Source organism: Pantherophis guttatus, chromosome 7 (genome assembly GCF_059756535.1).
Source record: "Pantherophis guttatus breed Tessera chromosome 7, ASM5975653v1, whole genome shotgun sequence".
NCBI lineage: Eukaryota > Metazoa > Chordata > Lepidosauria > Squamata > Colubridae > Pantherophis > Pantherophis guttatus.
Window position 1 is genome coordinate 92,458,436 of NC_142069.1, and position 24,645 is coordinate 92,483,080.

General features: G+C 44.5%; 1 protein-coding gene across 1 annotated transcript in view; it reads left to right on the top strand.

The window, feature by feature from the left end:
* The first annotated feature begins 8,775 nt into the window (after positions 1-8,775).
* Positions 8,776-24,645, top strand: part of ELAPOR2 (endosome-lysosome associated apoptosis and autophagy regulator family member 2) — a 69,716-nt gene continuing 53,846 nt past the window's right edge. The window contains exon 1 of the mRNA XM_034424853.3: positions 8,776-9,219. Coding sequence (XP_034280744.2) covers positions 9,097-9,219 — 123 coding nt within the window. The 5' untranslated portion in view covers positions 8,776-9,096. The remainder of the gene's footprint in view (positions 9,220-24,645) is intronic.

Consider the following 24,645-nt stretch of genomic DNA (forward strand, 5'->3'; position numbering starts at 1 on the left):
ACTCCTATCCCCTCCCCTTCCTTCCTCTCCTTTTCCCTTTCTTCCATTCCTCTCCCTTCCTCTCCTCTTCCTACCCTCTCCTCCTCTCTCCTTTCTACCTTCTTTGCTGTGGAATAGTCTCCTTCTTTGGTATCCGAACAACTCCTGTATTCTAATAGTATATACTTTCTTTCAATTTCTTTTCAGATTTATTCTATCTACCAGTATTATCATCGTAATTGTACACTTATTCTTATTCTCTTCTTTCTTTTCCCCTCCCATCCCCCTTTTTCATTTACTCTGGTGTCATCTGGGTTTCTATTTCTTTTTTATCCTCTCCCTTGTTTAACTTTCTATTATCTAAATCATTTATCTATCCTCTTATCTTCATATTTCTTTTCTAACCATACGTAAAATCTTCCCCATGTCTTGAAATACACTGATTCGTCTTTATCTCTTATTCTTAGAGTTAATCTATTCATTTCCGCATGCTATCAGTGGTTATCTCCTCTTTATGATGAGTCTGGAGGATGAAACACTTACGGCCTGTTGTAGGCTGGCTGAGGAGATGAAGCCAACACCGTTGCTTATCTCATTCTGCATATTTAAGACCACACAGGTGGTCCTCGACCTACAACAGTCCATTTAGTGACCGTTCAAAGTTACAACGGCACCGGAAAACGCAACTTAGGTCCATTCTTCACACTTACAACCGTTATAGCATTTCCACAGTCACGTGAGCAAAATTCAGCCACTTGGCAACTTGGCTCATATTAATGACGGAGGCAGCATCCCTGGGCTCCCCTTTTGCGACCTTCTGATGAGCAAAGTCAATGGGGAAAGCCAGATTCACTTAGCAACCGTGTTACTAACTTAACAGCTGCAGCGATTCCCTTAAGAAGTGTGGCAAGAAAGGTGGTAGAATGGGACAAAATTCACTTAACAACTGTCTCACTTAGCAACACAAATGTTGGGCTCAGCTGGGGTCGTAAGTCGAGGATTATCTGTATGTGTGTGTCTAGGCATACGCCATTCCTTCCTTCTGTGCATAAGAAGTTTTTTTCCCCCCCCAATTCTCATGGTTTTTATAGCCGTGTGGTTATTTTCCCAAGGAGTAAATTCTTTTTGTTCTGCAAGAGACTTTCTTCTAGAATAGGATCGTGCCAGCCCAGAGAGGCCACAATTTCAGCACCAGAGAATTAAAAACCCCACAATAAAGAGGCATTCAAAAGCCTCCAGATTTCACAACCACACAATCGACCTATTGAGGTGCTTCTGGGTGCTGTTTTAATCTCCAGAGATTGTTTAAGCAATGCCTGTAATCCAAGTAAATATCAAAGGTGACTCGACTCACCGGCTGCTCTGAATCGATGACTCAGTATTGCCTTTATGGCAAGCACATTCATTTTATCAGCTGCCTGTTTACCTTCTGATAGGTAAACCTAAAGGTGGACTTCCCAAATGATAACCAAGGCGGGAATTGTGTGTTCCACCTTTCTCCACACTTCCCTCTGTGGGGTGGAGTCTGGGCCACTGAATGATGGAGCTAGCAGAGCGTTTTAATGGCTGGGTGCCCTTCCTGTCACCATTGTGGAGTTTTGTTCAGCAGATATATTCTCAGTGTGCCCAGAGAGAGAAATATCTGCCTCTACCTAGGATCGAACTCACAGCCTCCTGATTGTGAGACGAAGGCTCCACCTCTAGGTCACCACACCACTCCCAGGTAATATTCACATGGCTGACGAATTCTACTCCTGACAGTGGGATCGGGTGGTTTGAGTTTCAGGATAACGCCTCTTGCAAACCACAGGCATTGACAAAATCCCCATCAGTCAATTGCAAGAGGCAATTTTACTGGGAACAGCTTACATCCTGCAACGAGACCTTTCACATCATTAAACAATAGCATCTGCCTATCCCAGCTCCTTGGGAAGGACTCGTTAAGTGGAACAAAGGCCAAATCCTATGGGATCAACCATAATAATAATACTAATAAAAATATTATGAGCCCACTGGATACTAAAGAAAATCCTGGACAGTACATAGAAGGTATGCACATTGTCAAAATTTCCATTACAAAAGGCCCTGCTGCTTGGATCTGCATATTTACTACTTCGATTCAGCTTCTTGGGAAGAACTTGATGCAAAAAAATTGGCAGCTGTGATTTCCCATCGATGTGTATATAATAATAACTATTATTATTATTTCACAATTTTTGATAAGAAAGACAGAAATAAGCCTGGGTAGCGGACATGGCAGTACCTGGAGACGGTAGAGTGAAAGAGAAAGAACTGGAGAAAATCTCAAACTACAAAGACGTGCAAATAGAAGTAGAACGACCGTGGCAAAAGGAAGCGAAGGTAGTCGCAATAGTCACAGGCGCCTTGGGGGCAATCCCAAAACATCTGGAGCTCCACTGGAACACCATCGGCATTGACAAAATCTCCATCAGTCAATTGCAAAAGGCGGTTTTACTCGGAACAGCTTCCATCCTCCTACCAGACTTTTAACACCATCCAAACATCCATATCTGCCTATGCCCGGTCCTTGGGAAGGACTCAATAGGCGAATAAAAGGATCAAATCCAGTCTAAACATCTGACTGATTATTGTTTTTCTTCCTTCTATCTTTATTATACCAATTTTTGCCTAAATGTGGCCTGTGTTTTCAGTAAAACTAGTTTTCCATACTCAAAACAGAAACTGCTTAATTTTTAGCATTTCTTGGACGCTACTAAGACACCAAGGTCAATTTTAGCTAGTGGAAAAGATGCAGCTTACAAAAATGCTTTTTCCAATGGATGCCCCTGCCTTCCAGCTATTTTTGCCTTTAAGGAAGCAGCTGACTGAGAAAAGGAGTTTGCCTATTGCTTTTACAGAGGAATATGTCCGGTATTTGCAGAACAGGAAAAAGCTTTTTGTAAGTTAGTTATTGGCTTAAGGAGACAGTGTAAAGTGCTATCCAAATATTAGGATTTCCAGATTGTATGGGCTGATCTGCTGTTCCTGATCTTCCTGTTTGTCCCAGTGAGGCAATGGGCCACCTGTTAATTTGGGAGGGGAGAAATGAGTAATGTCATTCTCAGATTGCCCCTTAACCTGCAAGGAAGGTGAACCTCACCTGAGGTCTCTTCCCCCCCCCCCTTGCTGGTTCAAATGGTATTGGGACAGTCCATTAAGTGTGTTGCAGTTCCTTCTGTCTTGCACAAATGGGACTTGACCATTCCCGACCACTTCCCAAAATTAAAAGTAAAAACGTTAGGAGTCACCTTGCAACAAAGAAGCCAGATGAGCTGGATTTTTGAGCCACGTAAAGGGGAGAAAGGTAGGAGGTGAAGTTGGTTACCTCCAAGAAAACAAACCTTTGCGTGTGGGTTACCTCATTTGCATAAAAATTTACTCAACGTGTGTAAATGTATACAAATGGTTCTTGTGTGCTATTTATTTGATCTGTGTGGTGGCCCACCTCATTTAAGCAACTGAATGGAAACTCATCAAGGAGAGAAGCAACCTGGGATTAAGGAGAAACTTCCTAACAGTGGGAACAACTAACCAGTGGAACAGCCTGCCACCAGAAGTTGTGGGTGCTCCATCACTGGAGGTTTTTAAGAAGAGACTGAACAGTCTCTTGTCTGAAATGTCACAGGGTCTCCTGGTTGACCTCCAAGGCCCCCTCCAACTCTATTATTCTGGACGCTGCCTTTATGTGCTGTTTTATGTGCCAAGTGCTGTTTTTGACCTTGAAGTCCCTACATCCGTGATGGCGAACCTATGGCACGTGTGTCAGAGGTGGCACGCAGCGCCCTCTCTCTGGGCATGCAAGCCGTTGCCCCACTTCAGCTCCGCCACGAATGTGTGTGCGCCTCCCGCCGGCCAGCTGGTCTTCAGATCTCTGCCGTGCATGTGGGGAGGCTCATGCGGGGGGTGTGTGTGCACACATGTGCAGGGTGCGGGATGTGGGTGGGGGCACACATGCATGCGGGGGATACACGCACATTGTATTTTGGGGGGGTGTCAGGCACGCACGCACGCACACACACATTCACATGTGCATGCATGCTCTTTGGGCACTCAGTCTAGAAAAGATTAGCTGTCACTGCCCTACATGGTTTGCTACCAGAGCATTGCAAGAAGACCTTTTCTCCACCAATTTTAACCTGTCTGACTTGGACATCCTGGGGGAACCTGCTCAGGAGACCCCACTTTCATAAGGTGAGTGTGTGTGTGTGTGTGGAGAAGCTTGTAGGTGAGCATTTTCTGGGGTTACGTCTCCATTTCGGAATGGACTTCCCTCCAAGTTTCAACCTGCTCCCACTTTACTAGCTTTCTGCACACTATTGAAAACTGAAATTGTTTCAGAAAGCCTCTGGGAGAAGCAGCCGACACCACCGAAGTGACTGATGATTGCGTGGCTTTTGATTAATTGTGTTTATATCCTTTTGGTGAGATGCTTTATTGCGCTGCTGTTGATGTATATGAAGAGTCTCTTAGATTGCGGTGGACTGTAAAGCTAATAAATAAATTCACTGGGGTGTGTGTGTGAGTAATTGGAGTAAATTTATTTGCAAAACAATGTAAGATCTCTTCATATATATGCTTATCTTTGGGCATTTGCACCAAATAGATGCTCTAACTTTTCTGAATGGAACAAAAGATAAGATCGATTGGTCTTCCAGGATGCATCCATTCAAATATGAATTATATTAATAGCTAGATTCAAGGCACTTCACTTACGTGCAACTATGTGGAAGCGCTTTCAAGCTGTAGGCTTGTTTGTATATTGTTCTTTAGCTGAGACACCCCTGTGAACCCCATCCAAATTCTGGCCCTCCATAGCTCCACAGCATAGCTCTGTCTATGATGAAGACAATGTTTTCTTCCAGTTTCTCTGCTAGATTGAAGCAGATGTGTGCACACATCACTTGGTAGGTTTTTCCTTTAGAGTAGAATAGAATAACAAGAGTTGGAAGGGTCATCCAGTCCAACCCCCCCAGGGCCCAAGCAGGAGACCCTACACCATCTCTGACAGATGGCAGTCCAGTCTCTTCTTGAAAGCGTCCAGTGATGAAGCTCTCACAACTTCCGAAGGCAACTTCTGTTCCATCAATTGATTGCTCTCACTGTCAGGAAATTTCTCCTTATTTCTAGGTTGAATCTCCTTGATCAGTTTCATTCATCCATTCTTCCTTGTCTGGCCTTCAGGTGCCTTGGAAAATAGCTTGACCCCCTTCCTCCTCTCTGTGGCAGCCCCTCAAATATTGGAAGACTGCTATCATGTCTCCCCTGGTCCTTCTCTTCACTAGACTAGCCAGGCCCAGTTCCTGCAACCGTTCATTGTATTACATTAAAATGTAAATGAAATAATTTTCTTTCCCTCTCTGAATTGAAATTGGAGTGACTAAAATGCCAGCCTTCCCGGAGTTCTTTTAATAACGCTGCGGAAGACAGAATAACTTTTTTTAATCACCGTTGAGCCATTATGACACAATGTCCTAGATCTGCTTTATCTCGAAAGAGAAAACTGGGTTACTTGTGATCCTCTTGATCTCGACAATAATGTCATCAACCTGTTTTATCTGATCGTTTATAGCTGTAAAAATAACCTAAGAGTAACAGGATAACAGAGTTGGAAGGGACCTTGGAGGTCTTCTAGTCCAACCCTCTGCTCAGACAGGAAATCCTACACCATTCTGGACAAACAGCTGTCTAATCTCTTCTTCAAAGCCTCCAGTGTTGCAGCACCCACAACTTCTGGAGGCAAGCAGTTCCACTGTCAGGAAATTTCTCTTTAGTTCTAGGTTGCTTCTCTTCTTGATTCAGCATTTGCTGGATGGAACTGACCTATGGAAGGTCAACAGTATGCAGGGAATTAGAGGTGTTCCATAATTTAAAAGCTCCTTTTCTATACCCTGGACCTCCATGGGTCATCCAAGGTGATGGCCATCAGCTGTGTGTTGACAGCTGCATCCAGCTTTCATCCCATGGTTACAATCACCATATTGCCTTGTTTCTTTTTCTTTTTTTAAAAAAGTCCTCTATAAACGCTCAGAGTCCCCAGCTCTTTCCTTTCCTTTCCTTTCCTTTCCTTTCCTTTCCTTTCCTTTCCTTTCCTTTCCTTTCCTTCCTTCCTTCCTTTCTTTCTCTTTCCTTCCTTCCTTCCTTCCCTCCCTCCCTCCCTCCTTCCTTCCTTCTTTCGCACAAATTTGGCAGCGTAAAAAAAAAATCAGTGGTACAAAGTTCCTGACTTTTTGATGTAGGAGTCACCTAGAAATGAAAGCATGCCCTAAAATAGACTCCGTGGGGCTAAAAGAACAAAGGAAATTTGTCTGAAGCGAGATGGGCAGCATACAAATCTAAATAACATAAATAAACAAACAAACAAATAAATATTCAGAGCACCAGGAAACCCTAGTCCCACCTCTATGTGAAGTAGCTATACCACTCTGCATCTTTCCTGTCTCTCCAGATTCTCTGTCCAATGTTGACATGTAGCCAAAATTAGGAAAGGTTCTTCACCTTTCCCGTTTAAGAACTGAGCTAGTGTGTGTGTGTAGGTGTGTCTTTTGCCTGTCAGTAGCTTCCTTGACACTGGAACTCCATTTCACTGGAAAATTCCTGCATTATCCCGACTCCCAAACTCATGATGATGCTGGCAGATCTTGTAAGAGGAAAGGAGGCTTGGAGGCTTTTCAGCACCCAAGGAGAGGAAATGCTAGGATTTTGTTTTTTAAATAAAAAGGCATAGAAATGAATACAAGGGGAATGAAGGACGTGGATTTTCTTTCTTTCTTTGTGGGCCTACAAGCACTTTGGAAAAGATCTGGAGCCACAATTTTTTACTTTTTTCTAACAGGCTTTTTTTTGTACATAGTATTCCACATTCTATCAGCAGGTGCATTTCAGTGTCACCTACTTGAAGCTTTATGCCACTGTTATAATTTCTCGATGCTAAGTTAAAACAAATGCACCCATTAAATTGCAGGAGGAACTGATTTTATGTGGTCTGTGATTTGTTCCTTCATGGAGCTCCATAGCATGAAAATGGAGGCTTAAAACAATTTTATCTTCGCTTAGGATCGCACAGTCCAAAGATATGGCTCAAGTTCGAATTTTAAAATTACTGCATTTGCATCATAATCTTTGATTTAGTTTGTTTGGGAATAATAAAGACACAAAATGACAATCCCGATGCAGATGTTAAAAGAAATTCAGTAGAGCTGAGTGTTAGCGGCTGCTGACAGCCATTTCATTGTGCATATTTTGGAAACATGAATTAAATTGTTACAAGCCACAGATTTTTATATATATTACACACTCCCATATATAAAAATAACATGCCACTGATTGTAGTCCCATAAAGGATAAGAAATATTAGTAAGCTTCTCTGAATGTCTGGTTTTGCTTAAATAGTGAAAATTATTACCTTGCAAGATTTTTCTAGGAAGTCAAAGGAGAAATGGTGAAGATGGATGATTATGAAGGTGATAAAAATAAAGATTTCATTTTCTATTTTTTTTCTCAGTATTGCACCACAGAGAAAAAAAAAAGTCTGTTTATTTGGAATTTCTTTTATGATGGATTGCAGTTGCTTTTGCAAACATTAACTTTACAGCCATATTTTTTCTGAGTCTTTTGAAGATATTCATTTACCATTTGACTTTCATTGCATGTGCACCAAAAATCTCACATTCTACTTTATGGCAACATCCAGATATATTCTGCAAAAGCTTTTAAGGAGAATCACATGCAACCCGTAACCATGGTGAAGTAAATCTTGGTTCCCTCCATTAATCCAGTTTTACAAGTCTGCTCAACACACTGAACCATAAATTAACAGCTGAGTTAGCATAAGGAGGCTGGGTTGCGACTCTGCAGACAAGCCCACCCCCCTCCCCCTGGGGGCAGGCTGAACCTGGTTAATGTTAACCTCGGTTCTTTGTCTTGTGGCAGGAGGGACTTGGAGCAAACATAGTTTGTTCAATTACTTTATAGTGCCCTGGGCTCAGAAAACCAGGGTTAATTAATAATCATACAAATACAGTCTTTCTGGATAAAAAAATAAATAAATTCTTGCGTGATCCAATTGGTGATTCACTTAGGATTCAGGTGCCTTGTGAATCTGGGAATCTCCTGGGGCGCAGCGAGCGCATGGTGCCAACCTAACCATTCCCAGCCTGGCCCTCATCTAGAACGGATGGTATTACCTAGTTCGGTAATGAAACGCCTACAAAAACCCACCAAGCTCAGGCCGCACCAAGGACCCCTCATTTCAACCCTGAGCTACAAATACAGGTAGCCCTCGACTTACAACAGTTCCTTTAGCGACCCTTTTGAAGTTACGTTGGCACTGGAAAAAAAAGTCACCTAGGACTGTTTTCCACACTTATGACCATTGCAGGTTCCCCCTGGTCACTTGACCAAAATTGAGAGACTTGGCAAACTGGCTCATATTTATGACGGTTGCAGCATCCTGGGGTCATTCAATCCCCTTTTGTGACCTTCTGACCAGCAAGGGGGAAGCCAGATTCACTTAACAACCGCAGGGAGAAATTTGGGGCAAAATCCACTTGACAAGCATGTTTGGCTTAGCAATGGAAATGCTGGGCTCCGTTGTGGAAGTGAAGGACCACCTTTATAAATCAACACATCAAATTCTCCTATTTCAGGGGGGTTTATTATTATTATTCTGCGAGGGGGGGGCTTTGTCCCAGTCCAGGTAGCCCTCGATTTACGACCACAAGATAAAAACCGAAAGAGGCGGCTCTGCTGCCTTGGTGCCAGCCTGCATCTCACCACCTGCGCCCCTCGGAGCGCATCGGCCACTCCGCCCTCTCCCGCGCATCCCCTCCGAGCTGGCACAACGGGGCCCCTGCCTCCCCCCTCCCCATTGGCGCCTGCGCAGTGGCAGGTCCTCCTCCCCCGGCGGCCCCGCCCTCTCCCTCCCCCCAGTCTCCCCCCCTCCCCTCCGGCTCCTCGGTCGCCCAGCAGCTGGCAGGCGGGCAGGCAGGCAGGGAGCGTCGGTGCCCGGCCGGGAGGGCAGCGGAGGAAGGCAGGCAGGAAAGCAGGCAGGCTTCCAGGCGGAGCGGCGGCGAGCGGGCACGGCGCCTGCCCTGGGCGATGGTCCGGCTGCCGGGCGCGCTGTGCTGGCTGGGCGGCTGGGCAGCGCTTCTGCTGGGCTGGCCGGCCGATGCCGATGCCGTGGCCGCCACCGCCAGCCTGCAGCTGCCGCCCTGCCGGGAGGTGAGAGCCACGCGCGACGGCGGGAGGGAGGGAGGGAGGGAGGGAGGGATTCCCCCGGGGGGGGTGGGGGTTTCCAAGAGGTTCCCGAGGTGGGCTCCGCTTCCCCTCCGCCGTGGGGAAAGCCTCCCCGACCCCCCCGACCCCCGGGAAGCTGTCCGCGGAGCTCCAAGACTTGCGCGGGGAAAGGGCTTGCGCTCCTCGGTAGCTGACCCGGGAGAGGAGACCACCAGGAAAGCCCCGGAGGCTCACTTAGACGGGGCGCCGGGAAACGCAGCCGATGCCAAGGCAAAGGCGCTCGGCGGGGGTTTGGACAGTTCCTGGGCTGCGTCGCCCGGAGCTCAAGAGCAGAGCGATTTCCCCAAGGGTTGGGTGTGTGTGTGTGGGTGTGTGTGGCCTGCTTGTGTTTTGCAGTCACAACCATCTCCTGGCATGCAAAGGGCCAAGAAAGAAAGGTGCATATTTGGGGCATTAGCTGCCTTGAGCCTCAGGCACAGAAATGGAGCTGCCCATCTTCTTGGCTTAGAGAGAATAAATGGGATGCCCCTCTGAAATTTGCCAAGGAACAAGATCGGCTAGTAAATTTCCTCCAGAATCCAAACTCAATCAAATTCTTCATCTTTTTTTCTAATGAAATACCTCTATTTGCACAGCAACAGTCGTTAAGCCAGTTATTGAGTTAACCTGCAGTTTGTTTGAATCCAAAACTCTAAAGAACATAGACTGGCAGTCCAGAAACCCTCTTTCTAACAAACCAGGATAATCCTAACTTCTTCTTTTTTTTTTTGCACGTTTTATTCCTTGCCCTTTTTCTTAGTTGTGGAAATGCAGCTTTTGCGACTCAGAAGTGCAGGTGATAAAGGTGCCGTCCTGTTGGGGGGAAATGGGCTTTTCCAAAAACGTATTCCTTGGAAAGCGAAATTTGGAATTGCATCCGAGAATTGAGGAGGGTTTCCCATTTGTATTCAGAGGAACATAGATGGGCCGTTGGGATGAAATATCAGCTTGGGGTGGGTGAGGGGGGGGGTTTGGCTTTGTGACCCAGACTCTGGAGAAGGCAAGGGAATATTGGAGTCTCCTCCAAGACATTCTTCACTCCTGTGATGCAGAAAGGAATATGGTTTAGGATAGTTTGTTTGGTCTCGATCTCATGTCTGTGCAGGAAGGGAATAACTGCCTTCTAGGCGTCTCTTTATTTTATTTTCCGATTGGGTTTTAATGGTCCCATCCTGCTTAGTTTCTCGTGCCAGAGCCAGCCAACCAGGATTGGATTCTTGCTCCATGTCTTAGGATGCCTTGACCTTGTTCTCAGCTGATCTAGAACCCGACGGAGTAGAGAACATCACTGGAAAAGGGAAACGATTCGTCTGGCTTTAGAAAAAAATCAGAGGAAGTGAATTGAACATCCTTCTTCTCATTTTCTCTCCTGCGGCTTTTAATCTTATGGTTAATGATTGTAACTGTGATTTGTGACCTGTGACCTGTCGCTTTGTTGTTATTTGTGTGCACACTGAGCGCTTATACACTGGAGACCCTAACCCTTGGGGGTCCCTTTGGTCTCCGCCGTCTAGGAAACAACGTGGCCCTGGCCAGGAAGGCAACTGAAGCCTCACTTGAAGGACTTTGGTATCTTTTGGTTGTAACACACAGCAGCACTCAGCTGTAGGGTTCATTTATTTATTCATTTAATTTTTTGGCCCACTTTTAATACTTTATAAGTAACTCAAGGCAGCGGACATACCTAATACTCCCGCCTCCTCCTTCTCCTCTTTTTCTCCACAACAACCCTGTGAGGTTGGTTGGGTTAGGAGAGAGGGACTGGCTCAAAGACACCCAACTGGCTTCCATGCCTAAATCTGGATTAGAACTCACAGCTGCCTGGTGATTGGCTCAAAGTCACCCAGCCGGTTTCCATGCCTGAGGTGGAACTAGAACTCACAGTCCCCTGGTGATTGGCCTGAAGTCACTAGCTGGCTTTCATGCCTAAATCAGGACTAGAACTCACAGCCTCCTGGTGATTGGCCTAACATCAGCCAAATTGCTCTCATGCCTGAGGCAGAACTAGAACTCACAACCTCCTGGTGATTGGCCCAATGTCACCCAGATGGCTTTCATCCTAAGGCAGGACTAGAACTCGCCGTCTCCTTGTGATGGGATGATGCAATGAGTTGGTGGTCTCCCTCCCTCCTGTCCTGGCCAAGAGAAGACAGACCCCCAACTGTGAAGGGGGCTTCATCTGGATTTCTGGATTGATGGCCTGAAAACTCCCTTCCAGCTGTCGGGTTTGAATGAAGAGCCTTGTTCCTATTCAGAAAATTACTCAGGAAGGGCCTGGTTATTATAGGCTGCTTTGTCTTTTGCAAGACAACCTCATCTTTGGCATTTCAGCTTCAGAGAGACTGGCCTGGTTTTGTTTCTCTCTTACATTTTGGAGAGAAAACAGGACAAACAAACAAGTCCCTTGCTTACATGGAGGCAAGAAAAGCAACCTTCTTTGTAATTAATGTTGATGTGCTGAATTATTCCGTGGCTGTTTTGGTTCTATTATAATTCCACTCCTCTCCCCCCCAAATGGTATTTTGCTTTGAAGACCGAGGTTTTAAAAATCTGGCCCCTGGACCTATCTTTCTGCTCCTAAATACTCTTTCATTGGGCTTTTTTCTTTTTTCTTTTGGAGAATTATATTTACTGACAGCATTTGCACCAAAGACAAATTCCTTGTGTGTCCAATCACACTTGGCCAATAAAGAATTCCATTCCATTCCATTCTATTCTAATTATTTCCATTTCTATTCTATTTCTATTCTGTTTCTATTCTATTTCTATTCTGTTTCTATTCTATTTCTATTCCATTCCATTCCATTCTACTCTTTCCTATTCTATTCTATTCTATTCTATTCTATTCTATTCTATTCTATTCTATTCTACTCTACTCTACTCTACTCTACTCTACTCTACTCTACTCTACTCTACTCTACTCTACTCTATTCTATTCTATTCTATTCTATTCCATTCCATTCCATTCCATTCCATTCTATTCTATTCTAATTATTTCCATTTCTAGTCTATTTCTATTCTGTTTCTATTCTATTTCTATTCTGTTTCTATTCTATTTCTATTCCATTCCATTCCATTCCATTCTACTCTATTCTATTCTATTCTATTCTATTCTATTCTATTCTATTCTATTCTATTCTATTCTATTCTATTCTATTCCATTCTATTCTATTCCATTCCATTCCATTCCATTCCATTCCATTCTATTCTAATTATTTCCATTTCTATTCTATTTCTATTCTGTTTCTATTCTATTTCTATTCTGTTTCTATTCTATTTCTATTCCATTCCATTCCATTCTACTCTTTCCTATTCTATTCTATTCTATTCTATTCTATTCTATTCTATTCTATTCTATTCTATTCTACTCTACTCTTCTCTACTCTACTCTACTCTACTCTACTCTACTCTACTCTACTCTACTCTACTCTATTCTATTCTATTCCATTCCATTCCATTCTATTCTATTCTAATTATTTCCATTTCTAGTCTATTTCTATTCTGTTTCTATTCTATTTCTATTCTGTTTCTATTCTATTCTATTCTATTCTATTCTATTCTATTCTATTCTATTCTATTCTATTCTATTCTATTCTATTCTATTCCATTCCATTCTATTCTATTCCATTCCATTCCATTCCATTCCATTCTATTCTATTCTAATTATTTCCATTTCTATTCTATTTCTATTCTGTTTCTATTCTATTTCTATTCTGTTTCTATTCTATTTCTATTCCACTCCATTCCATTCTACTCTTTTCTATTCTATTCTATTCTATTCTATTCTATTCTATTCTATTCTATTCTATTCTATTCTATTCTATTCTATTCTATTCTATTCTAGATTCCATTCCATTCCACTCCATTCCATTCTTATTTACTTTGAAGGGGCTGGGAAGGCCACCAAGCTGCAAAACCTGAACTGTATTCCTTTTATTTCCAAAGACATCTCTGGCCACTAGGAAGGAACCTGGAGGGCTCGGCCACAATCGTCCCCATCCAGGGAAGCACCCCGACACACACACCCCGCCCAAGCAAGAATAGATAAAGGAAGACAACAAAGGTTGCTTGGAATTGGACTGGAGACTTGAAGTTGGGATGATGATGATGATGATGATGATGATGATGATGATGATGATGATATGAGGACGATAGGTTTCATGGCAGTGAGTCTGTGTCGGTTTGAGGCTGTTTTCATTCCTGTTTATATTGCCTGGTCTGTTTGGTCAGCTTTTTTTTTTTAATTCCCCCTGTGGATTTCTCTCTCTCTATCTGTGAGCATTTCCTATTGGATGCGTGCAAAACAATATTTGCTCTGGCTTTGCAGTGGGCCCGAGTTTCCAAGCCCAATTCTGCCTTTTGCATTCCTCCCTCCGCCCCCCCCCCCGATTATTTCCTCGCTTCCCTTTTAAGCTCAACCAGGGCATAAATGTGCTGTAGCAGGCGGTTCCCCCCTCACCCTCCTCCTGCTGCATCCCTGTGCATCATCTCGTCTCCAGCCCCTGAGTCAGAGAGGCTGAAGTCATCCTGAGCTGCCATGGGATTCATTCAATAATGTTTCCCCCCCCTCTGTTTCCCCACGGAGAGGCCTCGAATCTGCTGGGTTTTGTCACCCAGGACCCCCGGGGAAACTCCGGAGCCGGCCTGCATCTCGATGATTTTATCTGCCAGAAGAAATCAGAACCACCAGTTCTGTATCCGGTGTTGGCCTGCCTGGGCATTGAGTTCCATCCAAGAACCTCCTAGGACAGAGGCCTTCAAACTGGGCAGTTTTAAAACCTGTGGACTTCAGCTCCCAGAATTCCAGCTCTGCCGGCTGGAGAATTCTGGGAGTTGAAGTCCAGAAGTCTTAAAGCTGCCAAGTTTGAAGGCCTCTGTCCTAGGAGGTCGAACAAGTAGACCACAACTGAGCCCAGAATTTCTGTTGCCGAGCGAGACGCTTGTTCAGTGGGTTTTGTCCCGTTGTACGACTTTTCTTGCCACGGCTGTTAAGTGAATCACTGCAGCTGTTAAGGTTGTTGGGCAAATCTGGCTTCCTCTTAAAAAGGATTATGTGACCCCCCCGGGGCATTGAAACAGCACTTTCTAATTTTAGTATCCAATATTGCGCTCTTTCAAGGATATCATTCTTTTTGTTTAGTGCAATTACTTAATTGCTTGATATGATACAGATCCCTAATATTCGGACGTTGTGGGAGCTCCGTCCCTGGAAGCTTTCAAGAAGACCCCGGGCTGCCATCTGTCAGAAATGGGGGAGGGTCTCCTGCTTGGACTAGGGCAGTGGTGGTGGCAGAGGTGGCAGTCAGAGCCCTCTCTATGGGCACACGCACCGTCGCCCCAGCCCAGCTCCATCCTTTCTCCCGCAGGGGGGAGGGAGAGAGGGAGGGAGAGGGAGGGAGGGAGGGAAGAAAAGAGAGAGAGAGGGAGGTGAAGAGAGAGAGAGAGGGAGGGAGGGAAAGAGAGAAATGATATTACAAAAGTTTTCAAAATATTTCAAAAGCAGAAAAAAATGAAGGGGCATTTATCACGTTTTTCTTAGAACAATTAGCTGAACTCTGCCTTGTTTATCATTATTTTAGGTGGTAAAACCTCATTATTCAGGTTAAATTGCGATAAATAAGTGGGTTTGGGGTTGCAGTTTGGGTAACCTAAAGGTTAGCCATCACTGGACTTGGGGGTTGGACTAGATGACCTACAAGGTCCCTTCCACCTCTGTTATTCCGTTATTGTAACTCCTAGTGAGTAATAAAAGGCCTCTTCCTAACAAAGGGGATTTGTATAGAAGCCGGTTCATTATTCTGTAGATAATGAGTTATCAGTAGGATGAACTGAATGACAGCAGAAAAGCAACACATTTGTTAAAAAACAAACAAACCTAAAGGAAATTTTTGGGGGAAATACCGTAGCTTTCATCTATCTGACCTGCCGCCATACATTTTAGCATAGTTTGCAATCTTGCATTTATTCCCCTGATAGGAACATTTGGGATTAAACTAGAGAGAGGTTATATTGAAGGGTATTTTCCAGCCGTTGCCATTTTAAGATGTCTGGACTTCAACTTCCAGAATGGTCCAGCCAGCATTGCAAAATCTGGGAAAGGTTGCCCGTTCTTTCATTTGATTGGCAGTTTTAAACAGAAACGGTCAACGATGGAGCTTTTTCCAAAAGGCCACTGGACATTGAAAAGGTTCTCCTTCTCCTTTCATCGGTTCTGAAGTTTCTGAAGAAAAACCGAAGAAGCTTCTCGGAAGAGAAGCAAAACGTTTTCAAAGAAAAAAAAGAAAGAAAGTCCAGTCGCCTTTTGGAAGCAAACCCCCCCTCCCCCCCCACTTTTGGAACAATCATGACCTGGACGATGGAGGATCTTCATAGACCAGGGGTAGGCAACCTGCGGCTCTGGAGCCGCCTGTGGCTCTTGCATCCTTCAGCTGCGGCTCTGTTCTGCCCCAGCTCCGGATTGACACACACCAACCGTCCTTACCAAATTTATTAAGTAGCAAGAATAAACAAGACCGGCAAAGGTTGGCAACCAGCCCAGAAAACAAGATACGATAAACCAAAATACACTGATAATAAATAAGAGTTGTTTCCAGCAAGAAACTTACTAATGGTGTGTGACTTAAATAGGCTAAGGGAATGGCCAATTATCCTCAAGCCTTACTCTCGAGGAGACCTCCTCCTCCTGAGTAGCCACTCCTGCCTTTTGGCAGCCCTGCGTGCCCGAGCATTGAGGAGAGGCTCCTCCACTTCGCTCTCTCCACTTGAAGGAGCCTCTGGAGGTTCTGAAGGCCCTGGCTGAGTCTCTGCCTCTGGCACCACATCCTCTTCAGCCTCCTCGCTGTCCGACGCGAGCGCCGGCTGCGCAGGCTGCTGGCGTGACCCCACACCAACCTCCTCTTCGTCGGGATCAGCCACGATTCGCGCAGGCGGCTGGCGGGCCACAACAGGCTCCCTGTCACCAGTCAGCTCCACAGTATATTGATAATTGATAACTGAGAGGGCTTTCAGTTCGGATAGGTAGAGGAAAAAGGCCGCTGCACTAGGAGGAGACACTATGGTGGAGGGAACCGGACTTCCAGTTGGCTGCAGAATTGAATGGGGGCTTCTGGTTAGGGCCTTTGTGGCTCTGGTTGCCGACCCCTGTCATAGACCTTCAAAAATGGTCTGTAGAAAAACAGAAATAAGGGAAAATCTGGACGGATGTAGAAAGTTCCACCCCATAATTTGGTGAAGGGGGTTGGGGGGGTTGGAAAGGCTGCAAAAGGAGGTTGCAAAATGTTGGGCTCTCCGATTGAAAAGGCCGTTATCCGAGGCAGCAACAATTCTTTTCCGAAGAGCAAACAGAAAAGGCCAATGAGGAGGAGTAACTCAGGGTGGTGCATCGGCCCATTACAGCCAAGCACGAGAAACTAATTACCCAGGGAGCCTGAATGAGCCTAGATTGCTTTCCAAAGTGTAAATGGATGCCGGTTACCAAATGATCGGAAACAAATGCCTCCTTCTTCTTCTTCTTCTTTGGGCCCCTCTGGGTGCTTTGCTTTGCCTTGCCAGAAAAGGAACTGCTCGGACGGACGCCTGTTTCAGCACTATGTCTCCCACGGCTGGTTTTGTGGGTCTAAGGAAGGGCTGGAGCTCCGAGTGCCAAGTTCGAGAGTTGGGAGCGGCATAAAGGTGGCCTGAGGTATGGCTGTGGGTGTGGGTGGGTGTTTTAAACCTCTCCCGCAGGAGATCATGAGCCCGTCCATCTTCCTCTGCTGCCTTTTGCTGCCAGAAGCCCCCCCTCCCCCCACCCTCCCTTGGCTGAAGGGAAAAGGGAGAAGATCCCTGGAAAGAGGAAGAGAGTTAATTATCCATGCCGCCATAAGTAAATGAGGCATTTTACAATCCTCGTTGCAATGGTGTCTGTTTTTGCCTTGAAGTTAGTAAGTAGTTGCTGAATTGTTTTGGCAGGCAAGGAATGTGAGACAGATTAGATAGGTAGATAGATAGATAGATAGATAGATAGATAGATAGATAGATAGATATAGAGAGACCCAGTAGATAGACAGATAAATAGATATAGATGATAGATAGATAGATACAGACATGTTAGATAGATAGATAGATAGATAGATAGATAGATAGATAGATAGATAATAGGTAGGTGGGTAGATAGATAAGTGATAGATAGATGGATGGATAGATAGATATAGAGACCCAGTAGATAGACAGATAAATAGATATAGATGATAGATAGATAGATACAGACATGTTAGATGGATAGATAGATAGATAGATAGATAGATAGATAGATAGATAATAGGTAGGTGGGTAGATAGATAAGTGATAGATAGATGGATGGATAGATAGATATAGAGACCCAGTAGATAGACAGATAAATAGATATAGATGATAGATAGATAGATACAGACATGTTAGATAGATAGATAGATAGATAGATAGATAGATAGATAGATAGATAATAGGTGGGTAGATAGATAAGTGATAGATAGATGGATGGATAGATAGATATAGAGACCCAGTAGATAGACAGATAAATAGATATAGATGATAGCTAGCTAGCTAGCTAGCTAGCTAGATGATAGGCAGGCAGGCAGGCAGGAAGGCATTTAATGAATTTGATACCAAGTCTTTCTGGTCCAAAAACTAGCGAGTGTTTGCACAGAGCCAGGGAGTGTTTCCTCAGTGATCAGACACACCATTGGAAACATTTTGCTCCTTTGCTGGCTGGAGCTGGTAAAATACTCAGACAAGGATTGGCCAGGATTACCATCTGTCTGCTTTGTAGGCTGGCTTGGCAGGGGTAGGGGAAACCCTGGCACTGCGGCACAGGTAACGGTTAAACGGGCGTTTGAATAAGTGGAAATAAAGATGCAGATGATCAATGGCTGGTGTATTGGGAAAGGCAGTCTCTAATCAAACTTGTGAGTTGCTTCATTTATTCCAAGAATAATGTGTTATAATGGCTTGTAACAAGCCAAATACGTCCAGACCTTATTTCCAATTGCCCTCAAAGCTCTTCTATTTCCATAACTTTCTGCCTTTCCCCTTCATTTAGTACAAATTGCTTTGCTCTTCCTTTTCCTCAGGTTATTCAGATTTGCTCCAAAATTACATAGGCCATCCTTTTTACTCCCTTTCTGAATTCTAAGGCAAACGTAGAAGGTTCCTGAGATTAAAACGATGGGTTATCTGTTCAAGATCCCAGGATGAAGGCTGGTTGGCTTCGATCTGCTTTGACCTGGCAGCTGCACGTAAGCAGTTCATGGTGTGTTCTCTAGTTGGCTCCCGGCTATGTCTCTGCTGTTGTTGCTGAGCTCTTCCAGTTTCTGATTCCAATAATATAATCTATTTCATTTCTGTGTACTGTGTCCGGTGATGTCCATGAATACATGCATCAGTTGAAGAAGAGCATAACAGAGTTGGAAGGGACCTTGGAGGTCTTCTAGGCCATTTCAGACAAATGGCTGTCCAATCTCTTCTTAAAAACTCCCAGTATGGAGCACCCACAACTTCTGCAGGCAAGTTGTTCCACTGATTAATTGTTCTCACTGTCAGGAAATTCCTCCTTAGTTCTAGGTTGCTCTCTCCATGATTAGTTTCCATCCATGGCTTCTTGTCCTGCCTTCTGGTGCTTTGGAAAATAGCTTGATTCCCTCTTCTTTGTGGCAGCCCCTGAGATATTGGACCACTGCTATCACGTCTTTCCTAGTCCTTCTTTTCATTATACTAAGCATACCCAATTCCTGCAACCGTTCTTCATATGTTCTTAGCCTCCGTTCCCCTCATGTGTTGGCAATAATTGGATTGTCAAACCTGGTAAGTCCTTCTGCTCCTCACTTCTGTTCCCCATTGCACAGAATCCAACTGTGTTTTCCTCCATCATATTTCCCCACCATTGGCATTCCAGCAGCCCATTCCAGCCTGACTCTTCTGCCTATTTCAGGCTAAACCCGATCATAAGCCTCACCCACTTCTTCTGCCTCAGTGGTTGAACCATCAGTGGTCGTTGAAAGGGTCGTGCCTGAAGATGGCCGTAGTTTGGATTAGGAGGGGAAAAAGATGCTTCCGAGCCGATGGCTTTGTGGCATCTGCCTAAAAAGCTTCAACAAAACACTTTTTTTTTTTTGGCCAGGATTACATGTGGCTCTGTAGGACACTGCACAAGAACAAACACAATAGCTTCGTGCAGTTGAAGACATGGGCCACAAAGTCTTCTTCTGAGATCCAGGCTCAGATCCAATTTTTTTTATTGCCAGTTCTATGAGCGTGGCTTGGTGGGCATGGCAGAAGAAGGATACTGCAAAATCTTCATTCCCACTCCACTCCAGGGGAAGGATACTGCAAAATCTCCATTCCCACTCCACTCCAGGGGAAGGATACTGCAAAATCTCCATTCCCACCCCACTCCAGGGGAAGGATACTGCAAAATCTCCATTCCCATCCCACTCCAGGGGAAGGATACTGCAAAATCTCCATTCCCACCCCACTCCAGGGGAAGGATACTGCAAAATCTCCATTCCCATCCCACTCTGGGACCAGCCAGAGGTGGTATTTGCCAGTTCTTTGAACTACTCAAAATTTCCGCTGCCGGTTCACCAGAACCTGTCAGAACCTGCTGGATTTCACCCCTGGTCCAAAGTTCTCTACATCTTTACAAACGGTCCCTGTTCCCATAAGCATCAGGAACTCATGGGATAAGTGGTGAGATGTGAACACTGCAATCTAGACTGAAGGGATTTCACACTTTCTCAGAGCCCAGAGATTGTGTCCTGTAGCCACAGAAAGATGGATCTCTAACCAGGGGAATGTCTAACTAGGTCAACTCCTTTCTGCGAAGGTAGCTGCCATCTGTCTTTTTCCAAGCGACTCCAAAACAATCCCATTTTTTAAGGCCACATTCTTACTCTCTTATCCCGTGTTCCATTTCTCTCCCTGAATTGCTTTGGTTCAGGAAGCCCACTCCAGACGTGGTCCCTTTCTGAGCAGGAAAGAACATCAACAGACTTCCAAATGTGGTGAGTCTTTATGTCCGATCTATTTCCATTGACCGCTTACCTTAAAAGTCTAGCTTGCGTGCCCAGAAGATATATTCCACCAGGCATGTATCGGTATTTGTTTATTTTTACTTACTGACATTTTTATACCACTCATCTATAATGCTTGGTATGCTAACGTCAGCATCATGCAATATTAATAACCGGGGAGACGTGAATTGCATCGGTAGGAACAGTAAACTCAATGTTACAATGGATAAAAGGACCCTATGGTTGCGTGGATCTATTGCTAGGGAGGACGGGCTTCCCTGGGGACTCAAAAAATCTTGATTGTATAGTCAGATCATGGCTTTATGACTCCTTCCGTGGATGCTCCTGGCTCCATCTCTTTCAAGAACAAAAAGACACACCTTTTGTTCTTCATCCCCAGATCCTTCATGACGTTCCTTTCTAATTGCAGCCTTGAGAATGAGGTTATAACCCCAATCCTTTCTGGTTTATTCTTAGAACATAGAATCCTAGGGCTGGAAGGGACCTTGGAGGTCATCTAGTCCAACCCCCTGATCAGGGGCAGGAGACCTTATACCAGGGGTCTCCAACCTTAGCAACTTTAAGCCTGGAGGACTTCAACTCCCAGAATTCAACTCCCAGACTTCAACTCCCTCTTCTTGAAAATCTCCAGTGATGGAGCAGCACAACTTTGAGAGGCAACTTATAATCAAATTGTAATCACTGCGTAGCCTTTAACTCTGGAAATGGTAAAGGAGAATTAGATACAGGCTGTCCTTTATCTGGCCACAGGGACAATTCTTGCCATGGCCCAGGCTCTGTTCAGCTCACCACGGTCCTTCGATGGAGACCTCCAATTAGGAAAATTTTCCCCGAAGACAGGCAATTTGCAAACACAATTGTATCTGATTGGCTTTGTATTTTTCCTAATTGCAATTGATCTGTTGGCCCTGGTTCTGGAAGTAGGACAGCCTTCGGAATGGAGCTCGCATTTTCCAGCCTGCTGGCCTTTTAAGGACCAAAAGCAGGCAAGGAAACCACAAGCGGGCTTCGTATCATTTTTAACTAAGCCTTCGGTTCCCTGTATCACGTAATGGTAAACAAGGTTTATACATTGACTGGGATGAGCTGGGCGATGAGCAAAGAGCCCCAGTCTGGTTTTATATAGATTAGAGCATCAAATTCCATTTAACCTAAACTACGTAAATGTTTGATAATGATACCAGGCTAAAGAGAACTCAAAAATATTTGAGATCTGAATTCAAATATTTTCAGGAATTGCAGTAGTGCATGGTGAATGTCAAGGGGATGGATGGATGGATAGATAAATACTGTAGATAGATAGATAGATAGATAGATAGATAGATAGATAGATAGATAGATAAATTTTCTAAGAAAGCTTTTCCTTATAGGAAACTCATATCATTTTTATATCTGGTTTTTGGTTTTTTGGCCTTAAAGATAATGGCAACAGTCAAAAATGTTTCCTTTTAAAAAGGTATTGTTTATTCATCGAAAGTTACTTTCACGAAAGGCTACTTACACCACCACTCCCAGGAATGTTTTATACGCTTTATGGCGTTATAGAATTGCCAATGTTTTACATACCTTTGTCACCAAAGGCTGAATGTTTCCTAAAGCCAATTTTTCTGTTTTGGAATTTGAGACGCTGCTGGTTTTTAAAAAGTGAAACTGCCGATCCTGGTTATTAGCGAAGATCTAATAAACATCCATCTTTTATTTCAAAATAGAATAAGGTTTTAGGTTATTCTGTGCAGGAGCTGGAATCCTTCAGCTCTTCAGAAGCCGCGTCATTTTCTGGCTTCCATTTCTGCTGGCAAAGCAAGGGGCACACGCCAAGGACAAACCCCCTCCCCTCCAATCTGAGGTGGAGGATAATGCAGAGTTGGATTTAGGGGTGGGTTGTTTTTTTTTTTTTGCAAATTATTTTTAATAATTTAATAATGGCTAGAAGTGTTGGTAAGGGAGCAACGGATGAAAAATAACTAAGGAGAGAAGCAACCTGGAATTAAGGAGAATCTCCCTAACAGTGAGAACAATTAACCCGTGGAACAGCTGGCCTCCAGAAGTTGTGGCTGCTTCATCACTGGAGGGTTTTAAAAAGAGACTGGATAGCCATTGGTCTCCTGCTTGAGCAAGAGGTTGGACTAAAAGACCTCCAAGGTCCCTTCCGACTTTGTTATTCTTTCATTGTGTTTTCCTTCCTTCCTTCCTTCCTTCCTTCCTTCCTTCCTCCCTCCCTCCCTCCCTCCCTCCCTCCCTCCCTCTTTCTTTCTTTCTTTTTCTTTCGTTCCTTCTTCTTTCCTTTTTTACAAATTCAACTTCTGCTTTTGAATCTGTTCACTCAACTGAAGCAACAGGCGTGAGACTTTGTTTGAAGGTGGTGCGGAAAGAAAAATGTTTAGTCTCGGAAAGGCTGCTTCTGCCATTGCAATAAAAACCTTCGTATTAAGCCAGAGATTTTTAAAAGACATTTGTTCAGTCTTTCCCTCCAAATTACAGTCCTGTGTTTTATGGAACAAATCTGGAATTAAATGCGCATTGGAGAGACTTTACAGAACATTGTAACAAGTGGGAGATGCCAAAATACAGTTAGCCATCTGTTAAAAAACAAAAAACCCCACAGGAGAAATAAAACAGAAAATTCTGAAGAGAAAGATTGCAAATCTCCTGGTATAAAGTTATAATTATCCCGACTTATATATGTACAGTGTATCCAAGGACCACATAAAAATAAAGCCTCATAAAGCCTTCATAAGGCCACCGCAGGAATCCTGCATCCAGTTTTGATCACCACAAAGATGTTGAGACTTTGGAAAAAGTGCAGAGAAGAGCAACTAAGATGATGAGGGGCCTGGAGGCTAAAACATATAAAGGACGGTTGCAGGAACTGGGCACGGCTAGACTAGTGAAGAGAAGGACCAGGGGAGACAGGAGAGCAGTCTTCCAGGATTTGAGGGGCTGCCACAGAGAGGAGGAAGGGGATCAAGCTATTTTCCAAAGCACCTGAAGGCAGGAGAAGAAACAACGGATGGAAATTCATCAAGGAGAGAAGCAACCCAGAATTAAGGAGAAACTTCCTAACAGTGAGGACAATTAACCAGTGGAACAGCTTGCCACCAGAAGTTATGGCAAAGACTAGACAGCCATTTGTCTGAAATGGCATAGAGTCTCCTGCTCGAGCAGGAGGTTGGACTAGAAGACCCCCAAGGTCCCTTCAAGCTCTATTCTGATTTGGCTCTTAGTTATACAATCCTTTGGAAAGGAATGTGACTGCATCCAACACGCAGATGCTTCACACTCAAAAATCTTTGCATTCAGATATTGAAATCAAACGCACGGTTTAATGAACCTTGCCAAGGATTTTCCTTCTCGATTAGGACGAACAGATTGAATGCATGTTTGGGTCCCTTGTGGGAATTGAAAAAAAAAAAAAACAACATAATGAGATTATGCCCTGCCTGCCACGGTCGTTTCGGGTGGAAAGTATTTGGGATTTAAAAATCGGTTGCAGGAAGTCAAGGAAGGAAATCAGCGCAGCTCAAGGGAGCTGATAAGATTTCTGAGCTTGGGGGTAAAAACCCAGAGAGGCTGACTTCTCTGCTGACCGAAACAGCCTTCCTTCCTATGATTGGGAGTTGGACACATGTCCCGGGTGTCGAAGGCAAAAATTTGCTTCGGGGTCACAAAATGGGACACCTGTTGACTACCTTGAACTTAAATCAATGTTTGGGCTGGATGGCAATGCAGATGCGGATAGCAGGGAGTTCTTTTACTTTAATGTCACTGCATTCTTCTCACTGATAGTGAAGAATAAAACTGTTGTGGTCAGCCAGCAGCCTGCGGAGCTGGCAGTGGAGTCGGACAGTGAGGAGGCTGGGGAGGAACATGGGCCAGTCCTGGAGTCTGGGGAAGGCTCGGACAAGGGCTCTGCATCGGAGGCAGAGATGGGGCCAGGGCCATCTGGGAGTGATGCGCAGACTCCGGAGCCCCCAGAGTCAGACAACAGGAGGAGCCTGTTCCTACTGCACACATGTGCAGAGCTGCTAGAAGGCAACAGCAGCTAAAGCAAAAGGAACGACTCGGGAGTAAGGCCAGGAGATGATTGGCCCCTCCTATAAGGCTTAAAAGAGAAACAAAGGCACTTGGGCCTTTTGCAGGAAAGCAACGTTGCTAACTCTGTTTCCAATCGGCATCTCTTGTTGTTTCTGAACTTTGTGGGGCTTTGCCAAGTAAGGCCTTTGGCAGGGTGTCAAAGAAGAGAAAGGTTGGTGATTATCCCGAAGGACTTCTTCTGAAGGACTTGCTTTGCAACTAATTGGGACTCAGCTGGGAATGAACGTAA